This window comes from Cibotium barometz, chromosome 10 (genome assembly GCF_041138505.1).
Source record: "Cibotium barometz isolate CiBa-2024 chromosome 10, ASM4113850v1, whole genome shotgun sequence".
NCBI classification, from domain to species: domain Eukaryota; kingdom Viridiplantae; phylum Streptophyta; class Polypodiopsida; order Cyatheales; family Cibotiaceae; genus Cibotium; species Cibotium barometz.
This window is the reverse complement of record NC_141055.1, coordinates 43,168,658-43,178,999: the sequence shown is the minus strand read 5'-3', so window position 1 is coordinate 43,178,999 and position 10,342 is coordinate 43,168,658. Positions and strand designations below refer to the sequence as shown.

Sequence of the window (10,342 nt, the reverse complement as noted above, 5' to 3'; positions counted from 1 at the left end):
GAACAAGCTGCCACGCACACTCTTCTTCTAGAAGAAATGAACCATGAAGGTTGCATCGTGCTACTCCAAATATCGATGCCAAACCCAAACATAAATACAATGTCACAGGAATCCCTAGAAGCCTGTAGCTCCAAGAAGATAATACCCTCAAAAGAAATAGAGTCCATCTGCTCCAACTCTGTACCAAGAGTAGCCAAATGCTGTATAATAGCACCCTTCTCGAAGGTCGGCATCGCCAGATGTAAGAACTCACTCCCCCTCTGAAAATTGATGTCAGGACTCCACAGGCCCAACCAAATCCAAATCCAAATCCAAATCCCAATCCTTCAATCCCTGGAAGTACCATTGTGCCCCAGGCACGGACAAACCTGACCACAATCCAAAATCCTCACACAGAGTAAGGGAAGTAGGAACATTCACTGTAGTGGTAATTGAAGTAGTAGTAGCCTCCTCAATAGCATAACACAACGTAGAAGCAGGCTCCTCCATAGAAGGCAAAGGGACCAGCAACACATCCTGGTCACTGGTTGACGAAGAAAGAATCGGAGACGAAGCAATAGGAGAAAAATCCCCCTCAGAAATTGTGAGCAAAGATAGCCCACTGTCTTCCTCAAAAACATTACCAGAGATATCATCCTTGCAAGGAGAAGTATGCACATAAATTGAAGGCAGGGCAACAGGAGAAACAAACTCCTCAGATGCAATGAGCAAAACTGGCCCATTATCCTTTGCTGCAGGAACATCTCCAAAAGACGTATCCACAAAATCATTGGCTGCATAGCACCCAGAAGTAGAAAGCATTTGCCGATCACTGGCATCACCATACATGTCACAAAGCAACTGCCACACATAGAAGGTAGAAGCATCATCAGGAGCATAGATGAAATGTCGAAGAACCGAATCCTGACAATTTAGGAGGAGAAAGCCATAGATTTGTCCGTCAGTCTTCCTCCACCGACACACATCCTCCGCAGAGGCAAGGTCCGGCAAGCACCGATTCTTGTACGAGAGAAACTCCATCAAACCATACTCCCAAAGAATAGAAGTAACCTACAACTTCCATGACTGAAAGTTACCACCATCCAACTTGTCTGCCTCATCAAGGAAACAACAAGAGAGTGGTACGGGAGCCAAATCTGAAGTTGTCATCATTTATCCAATCAAGAGAACCAACCCTCATAAGATAAAACTGTCCAAATCAGAAAACGTTGATATAGGGTCTTTCCTCCCACCAAAACGCAGCCCTAAGAGGTAAGAGGCTAGACAACACCCGAGAATCCTCCTGTAGCAAAAAACGCAGAAGCTTCTGTCGACTATACCTCCAACCTTGAGGTCACTAGAAGAGGGAAGCAAAAAATGCGGATTTGATATAGAGAGAAAAGGTAGCCACACAGGGCCAGGGAATATGCTGTAAGGGCTTCCCCAAGCCTCGAAACTAGTCTTGCATGCGTATAGTACACGGTAGATACACACTGTGCACATGACATACTCCCCTTCCTCTAAGAGCTCACTATTGTCTCTGAAGAGAAGTCAATGTCTCCAGTGTAGCGTCCTCCTCAACACGATCCTTCCACTTGATCTTGTATTCCGTGATAAGCGTACTACGCAATCTTCGTTCACGAAATCCAAGAATCTTTTCAGGTTCGTGCAGAACAAATGTCATGTCTTGGCAATCTATAATTTCTTGAGTAACTAACTGATCTGCTCCACCCAGTACTTCCTTAAGTCTACTGACATGAAATACAGGATGAACTTTCACATGAGAAGGCAAATCCAATTCATATGCAACTGAACCAATCCGTCGTGAAACACGAAATGGTCCACAGTATCTAGTGGATAATTTCGGAGATCTACCTGTCCGTAAAGTCTTGGAATCTTTCGGAACTCGCAAATACACCATCGTTCCTTCAGAGAACTCTCTAGGTGAACGATGTCTATTAGAATAAAACCTGTCTCGGTCTTGAGCACTTCTAATAGATTCCTTTGCAACTTGTAACATTTCCTGCACATCTTGCAAAAAATTACGTGCTGCATCATGCTGAAGTCTGAGAATCCTACTGTAACAGGTGATCTTGGTTGAAAACCGTACATAAGCATGAAAGGACTAAACCCTGTACTCGTATGCTTAGTACTGTTATATGCAAATTCTAACATAGGAAGATAATCCTCCCATGAACTCTGTCTTTTGGATACATATGCTCGAAGCATATCCTCCAAAATCTGATTCACTCTTTCAGTCTGGCCATCAGATTGAGGATGATCTGAGGAACTCAAATTCAAAGTTGTTTCCAACTTCTCAAAAACAAGTTTCCAAAAGTCACTCGTAAACTTAGAGTCCCTATCACTGACTATGTCCTGCGGTAACCCGTACAGTCTAAACAATTGCTCGATAAACTGCCGAGCTAATTGCGTAGCTGTAATAGTCTTCCGGGTCGGTAAAAATCTAGCCATTTTTGTCAAGCGATCTACCACAACCCAAATAGAATCGTGGCCTTGATGTGTTTTTGGCAATCCGGTAATAAAATCCATGGAAATACTTTCCCATTTATTACCTGGGATTTGTAAAGGATGCAACAACCCAGCCTATCTAAAGCGTTCAGCTTTATTTGCCTGACAAATCTGACACTTGAGAACATAATCTTCTACATACCCTTTCATCTTCGGCCAATAAAAAGTGTGTTTCACTAATGATAGTGTCCTGTGTACCCCAGGGTGTCCAGCAGAAGGGGCGTCGTGACACTCCCTCAGAATCTTGGACCTAATGTCCGAGATCTGTGGTACACAAATTTTGTCATTACGAAATAGCAAACCATTCCGAATCATCCACTGGCCTCCTGCAGCCTGAATAGTAGACTGCTCAGTCATCAAGTCTTGGTCAATCAATGAGCTCCCGTCCTGGATCTTCTGCCAAAATGGACCAAAATAACTATCAGTCCTGCAAAGCCCTCTCAATGACTGAAATAATTCAATAGAAATCTCGGTGAACGACAAAGTATTCACCTCTCTTATCCGACTAAGCGCATCTGCAATATTATTCATGGACCCTTTCCGATAACGGATCTCAAAATCAAAATCTTGCATTAACTCTGCCCAACGAGCTTTCCTACCTCTCAAATCATCCGCATCACACACATACTTGATTGACTGATGATCAGTCAATACCACACACTTGGAGCCATATAAATAATGTCTCCAAACCTTGAGAGCATGAATCACAGCATAAAGCTCCTTCTCAAGGGTTGGCCAACGAGATTGAGTGTCGTCTAGCTTTTTACTTTCAAAAGCAACCGGTCTACCATCTTGAAATAAAGCAGCCCCGATAGCATAGTCACTGGCATCAGTTTTAAGAACATAAGGCCGACTAGGATTAGGCAATGCTAAGATAGGTGCTTCCTTGACTTTATCTTTCAAAAGTCTGAAGGCCATATCCAAATCGTTATTCCAAGTGATAGGCTGATTGGACTTACGTCCACGACCTTTCAATAAGTCGGTCATCGGTAGTGTGAGCTGAGAGTACTCCCGTACATATTTCCGAAGAAAAACAACAAAACCGAGAAAAGAACGAAGTTGTTTCACTGTTCGCGGTATAGGCCAGTCCAGAACCTTCTGAACTCGGTCATAGTCAATGCTCAATCCATCTCTAGTGATCTTGTGTCCCAAGTAAATGATGTCGGTCATAAAGAACTCACATTTACTCAACTTAGCATATAGTCGATTCTATCTCAAAATAGATAAGACAATCGTGAGGTGTCTGACATGATCCTCAAGAGTACGACTATAAATCAAAATATCATCCAGGAACACCACCACAAATTTTCCCAAATGTTCACGAAAAAGATCGTTCATCATCTGCTGGAAAGTGGCTGGAGCATTGGTTAACCCAAAAGGTAATACGAGAAACTCGTAATGGCCATACCTAGTCCGAAAGGCGGTTCTTTCGACATGCCTTTCATGAATACGTATCTGGTGATAGCCTAGTATTGTCCTTCTTTCTCCTAAGCAACACAGGTGCACCCCAAGGTGATTTACTTGGACGGATCTGGCCCATCCTCAAATAATCTGCGAGTTGTTTAGCCAACTCATCTTCCTCAGCTTGGCTCATCCTATAAGGTGGAATACTGACAGGATGAGCACCAGGGATCAAGTCAATACGATGATCTACCGCCCGTTCAGGTGGTAAACCCGATGATCTACTGCCCGTTCAGGTGGTAAACCCGATGGCAATTCCTTAGGAAATACATCTTGAAATGAATCAAGTATCTTCTGTAATTCTTTGCTTTCAAACACACTTAATTCATTCACATCCATGGAAGAGATGAGAAAAGAAGAAAGTGGAATCAATACACAATGGAAAGCAGTATACAAAGAAGAATCCATTATATTTCCAAAATCAATTGTATTTACAAGAGGTCCTTGAGAGGGATGGATACAATCACCTAAAATACTATAGTTGGTGTCCCTATGCTGAAAAGAAAAAATATGACTAGACCAATCTATCTGGACGTCAAGAGTCTTAAACCACTCAATCCCTAATAACAAGTCTACATTTTTCAGATGCATGACATAGCATTCCAGAGTATCTTTGTAGTCCTGAATCTGGATTGGAAGCATCTCGACCTTGCGATCCCAAACTTGTCTTCCCCCCCGCAGGTAGACGTACCTCATAGGTATGGTCGCTGAGTGTCGTATCAAGACTCAATTTCTGCACAAGTTTGTAGTTAACAAAGTTATGCGAACTGCCAGGGTCTAAAAGAATGTGAATTTTATGGCCATTCACTTCTCCATAAACGCGGAGAAGATCATGCATGCCAAATACCTTAGAATTGAACAGACAATCAAAACAAGTACTAGGGCGAGAAAGTACAGTAATTGACGTACCTGTCAAAGACAACTGATTAGCTGCCTTTAGCTTGGGTCCTGCGTTTGACTTGGTACCCTTTTTCTTCGGTCACTCGTTACGCATGTGTCCTTTTTCTTCGCAGATATAACAACGTCCTTCCTTCTTGAGCTTCAAAGCCCGAAGGAGTCGTCTCTTCTTCGCTGGTGTCGAACTTGAATTCTTCGAAGGTTGGTCCGAAGACTTGCCTTCTGTCGTGTTAGCCATAGGTGCGGAGAACTTTCTTTTATGCTTGTTCCCTTGCTGGTAACGGGTTTCGACTTGGAAGAGACCATCGTATCATCATAGATACGAGCTGAATGAATGGCCTCGTCCAATGTTTTACATTTGTTATTTTTAACCTGTAATCGGTACGAGTCTGGTAAACCAGCTACGAAAAATCCCAACAGAGTAGTGGGATCCATCTTTGTAGCTTTCATCTACAAGTCCTGAAACTTCTGGAGGTAGACCTCATAAGTGAGGTGCTGCGAGGTCATGGTCAAAGTTGAAAACCGGGCAACAACATCGTAATCATCCTCTTTCTTGAGGAATTCTTTCTTGAAGATATCTTCAAATTGTGCCCAAGTTGTTGGCTTAGGGTTGAGTTCCTTCCACCAAAGCAAAGCTTTGCCGGACAGGAAACCTGCTGCTAACTGGATCTTCTTTCCATCATCATATGGATGAAACTGAAAGTGAACTTGCCACTTGTGTAGCCACGTGTCCATGATCTCCTTGGTTCGCTGCTTTTGCTCGCCCCCGAACGGTTCCGGAGTAATGTTCAGGCCTAAAGCTGAAGCCAAGGTACCCATACCCGAGAAAGTAGAGAGAGTAGTGGTCAATAGAGCGATGGAGTTCTGCAAAGCTTGCATCTGAGCTGCGATTTGTGCCTGACGTTCCGTCGAAGAAGCTTCGAGAGCTACTTTGAACTCTTGGAAATCTGTTTTTGACACAAAATCGTCAAAAAGATCGGCATCGGTTCCTTCCGTAGAGCCGGCAAGCCTTCGCGTTCCACGAGGGACTCCAACTCTGATTCTTGGGTCGACATCGTGAAGAGGGTACGTGGAGAGAAAATGCGATCTTTGCACAACAAAAATGCGAGCGAACTTGAGAGCTTGAGAGCTTGAAAACTTGAGAACTTGAGAGATGTGTGGCAAGAAGCCCACTTCAGGGGGTTTATAAAGGTTTCCCAGAAGCCAAAAATCTCGAAAAGCTAGGCTTAGCTTTTGCTTTAGCTTTTGTGTTTTTTTTTCTTGAATAAATATAAATATATATATATATATATATATTCTTTTTCCTTTAAAAAAATAAACACCTTTAAACTTTGGAGGAGGGTCTTTTAAAACTTTAAAAAAAAAATTAAACTCTTTAAAAAAAACGAAAGCTAAAAACGTAAGCTTTCCTTGTTGTTTTTTTTTTCTTCTCCTCCTGAATTAACCCGGTTGCAGGCGACTGAAGCTGCCGGCGCATGCTTTCTTCCCGACGGATGCTGTCGTCAGCATGCTGATGGACTACCGACGCCTGTGCGTAGCCTGCGTGTCATACTTGCTGATGTCGGCCAACCTGTGTAGGCCTGCGCAACACAGTAGCGTAGGCTTGGGCGTCTGCTGCTGTGCGTGGCCTGGCCTGGCCGGTGCGCTAGGCTGCGTAGGCCTGGCTTGGCAGGCTTGGCCACCTGGTTGCCTACAGGCACGCACCTGCCCGCTTGAACACACCTGCCTGCTTGCCACGTACCTGCCTGCCTGCCACGTCAACAGAACCCGGCCAGCAACCCACTCGCCAGCTCTTCTCTCGCTCGCTCTCTCATGCGCCAAAAAACAACGAAAAGCAAACATGCGTTTTTTTCTGTTTTTCTGTTTTCTCTCATGCAACTGCACAAACACGACTCCTCTGTTGTCGGCCTCGGCTGTATAAAGCAGGTGCACGTCTGCACTAGATCCACGCTCCAAGACCATAGAGCTCTCACAAACTCGCGAGACTCTCTATCATGCAATAACTAACCTTGGCCACCCTTTTATAGGCTCTTGGCCGGTCATCGGGCGTCCACACTTGACCGCTCGCCCGTCCATACTTGGGTGCTCGCCCGTTAGTATATCCCTAACTCAGCTCGTCAATCAGCCTACCTAGTTCCAAGCTTCCCCAAGCCTCGAAACTAGTCTTGCATGCGTATAGCACACGGTAGATACACACTGTGCACATGACAGCAAGAGACACTGTTAGTCCCATAAGTGAGGGAGCAAAATATGTACAAGACTGAATGAAACAAGAGAGGCCAGGGGAAGTGCTGGCCGACTGGAGCTCATAAACAGGCCGACTAGAGCTGTTGGACATGGCCGACTGGAAAAATGCCAGAATGGTTGGGAAAAATTCCAGAAAATAGTAAAAAAGGGGTGGCCAGCCCACAAGCAAGGGCCATATAGAAGGGGACCAAATGGACACCAGAAATGGGTAGAAACTGGGGATGAAAGGTGTGTGTGATTGGTAATGTTTCACGAAGTCATAGTGTGGAAGCTTTGTGCTTATGTGCAATCTGCTGGAACCATTTGAATGGGGGGTGGGTGGGTGTGGAGAGAGAGAGAGAAAGATAGAAAGAAAGTCATATTAACATCCACGGAATGCCTTGAAGGCAGATGGGAACAAAAACCGGTACCTCAGTCATTACAGTCACTTCGGGGTGCACTTAGGTACAAACAAAAGATTAATGAAAACCCTAGGATGATAAACACAAAAAATATCGATGGCACATTGAATGCTAGTCAATTGGGTTTAGGCTTACAGAAGTCCTCGATTATTGCCCTTCCGTCACGGTAGACTGCCCACTTTCCAGCTTGGCGGGCTGCTCGGACTTTGGCGAGTTCTGCACTTTTGTTTTTAAGCTGTAGGGGAGCGAGGGAGAGCGTTTTGTTGATGTCTCTGGAAGCCTATGATACCAAAAGCGGCAGAGAATGTATACAGTGTTTAAGTAAGGAAAAGCCCACAAACCAAAGATATCTGGAACAACAGCCATGGGGGAGAATATCAGACTTAAAGACAGTTTTTCAAGCGCCTTCATAACACCATTGCCCTTGAATAAGGCAGTAGGCCTGGGAAGTGTAGCATGCACTATTTGAGTAGGATTGTCTAACTTACATATCAAAGAGAACTCCAAGCACATTGCTTGGATCCTGCTTCCAGAACATTGGCATGCAGCGAATTGAACATATGCATATGCAGAGGACGAGAGTCCCCACCACAAGTCGTTCATGACCACAGACAGAGCTACCTGCCTCTGCAGGCCCGTGTGATGGGCTACTCTCAACTTCGATGTGGAGTCTCTGTGTTCTCAACTTTGTGGAGTCGTGTGTGTGGAGCCATCAGCAGGCCAATAACAAAAAAAGGCTTAGTTGTATGCAATAGTATGATAATCTCCTACCACATTGTGCATGGGCGCAACGTTTCCCATGCTCAGGATTGGTCCAAATTTGAGATCAAGTGTATCTGGCGTAAGTCATTGTGTACCCTTATTCATGAGCTTTATATCATGTCTCTTGTCTCATCAAGTAACTTTGGAGTCCAATTTTCTTACACATAGATCCTCTTCAACCTCAAGTAGCCCAATAGTGGTTCTCCAATATATTTTATACTTTATTCTATGGGCCTAGAAAAAAAATCTTGATTTTCCTATCCCTCCTTGGTACCCTCTATTGTAGCTTATGCCTTAATTTTTTATGTGCCTAGAAAGAAAAACCTTTAAGCATCATGAAAGGAAGGGGTATAGGGGAAGTGGAGTGGTATAATCAGTGTTAAGGAAAAAAACTTATTCTAGCCAGTGGAAAAAAAGGATAACCTCTTCAAGTTCAATTGGTTTCTGCATAGGTTTAAAACTAAAATTTCAAAAGTTTGAATCTTTAAAATCAAGACTAAGCAAAATTACGACTTTTTTTTTTCAAATTGAGCCCTAAAAAATACACTAAAGGACTTTTTTTTTCTAACATTAGGTATAAGCATGGGGCATACCCATTTTTATCTCGAATACACACAAAAAAGGCACTGTGTCAGAAACAATTTTGAGAACCTAACATGACATCATCCTTCTCACCATTGAAAAGAAAAGACAAATTTGAATAAGCATTTTCTTCATAATTTCATTAAATTACTACTATTTGTTGAAAAAAACTAGTGGCAGCATTTTTCCTTTAGCTCTTGGTCAAAGCGAACCCATCTTTCCCCAACCCTAGAGATTCATGCAACCAATGTGTACTCTCCGGCATCGGGAAAGTAGACGTTCGGCTGAGCGGGCCATGCGAACAATGTGTACTCTCCAGCATCGGGAAAGTAGACGTCCCCCCAGTCGTCCCCCAATAACCTCCCCCACACACACACACCCACCCCACAAATCTTTCCTCGGCCATGGCAGTTCCACAATTGATTACTGCCTCCTAGTTTTACAACACACACCTTAATGCTAGCTTCACAACGGTGCCACCTTTGTGAATGCCAACAAGAGTGTGTGTGAATACCAAGACGATGGTAGTAATACATCATGATCACTTGAGTGGGGCCTCGATTCATGTCGAACTGAAGAACTTCGGGGTTATAGGCATAGCATTGCTTGGGTGGGATTGATGAGTACCATGATCAACTTCATGAATCTAATTGTGACTACCACTATTGGATCGAGTATTGTTCTCTCCAAGCTCTAATCCATAGGAGAATCTACTACCTTTGCTCTTGCATGGTGTTGAATGTGGCATGTAATCCTATATTCAAGTAGGCAAACCATCCTAGCAAGAATCCAATAGAACACATGTATGCAAGAGTAGAGAAGAAGGGGAGCTCACAAGTATTCTATTATAAAGGAATGAATGTGTATTGTTGTGTCAAAATCGACTTCTATACAAGTGACTAGTTTTCACACTAAACCGGCCTAACTTAAAAACATTTTGGCCACTATTGCTATTCTTAAGCAAGTATGTATACGAAGTCCTTACACTTTCCCTGTTTAAAGAGAATGTGGGGGAGAGGGAGAGCTTCAAACCCTAGCAAGCAAACACACACACACAAGAGAGAGATGGATAGCTGAATTTTCTTCTATCTTCTTCTTCTCTACTCAACCAACGTAACATAAAGATAAGAGTACACACTATATGGGTTAGTACTCACCTACTACAACATACAAGGGTCGTCCATCATGTGAACTCGACTAAATGAGCTGGCACTATAACTATGCCAGTCTCTAGTAATCCAAAATGGCTGTCACACAGTCTGTCATCCCACTGGCCGCATATAACCCATAATCTTACCAACCCATGCCAGTGGTGTAGATGCAGAAGCTATCATCAATGTCCGCCATAGCACTAGTTAAGCGCTCGATATCTCAACACTTCCCCTCGAGCTCAACTCCACACACTGCACTCCAAGTAAGCTCCTAAACCTGTGGAGCTTCTCTGTGCCCAATGCCTTCGTGAAGGTGTCAGCCACCTAATCCTC

The 10,342-nt window shown here is 43.7% G+C and overlaps 1 protein-coding gene across 1 annotated transcript; it reads right to left on the bottom strand.

The window, feature by feature from the left end:
* Nucleotides 1–273: 273 nt before the first annotated feature.
* Nucleotides 274–7,852, bottom strand: LOC147634938 (uncharacterized). Its single transcript, XM_086803313.1, has 2 exons — nt 7,650–7,852; nt 274–840 (listed from the first exon to the last, which is right to left on the bottom strand). The coding sequence occupies exon 2, from the start codon at nt 826–828 to the stop codon at nt 274–276; it is 555 nt and encodes a 184-aa protein (XP_086659439.1). The 5' UTR covers nt 829–840; nt 7,650–7,852.
* Nucleotides 7,853–10,342: the final 2,490 nt, after the last annotated feature.

Bases quoted from the DNA above. Each gene is read 5' to 3' on its own strand.
- LOC147634938 (XM_086803313.1), bottom strand. From the start codon at position 828: ATGTATGGTGATGCCAGTGATCGGCAAATGCTTTCTACTTCTGGGTGC.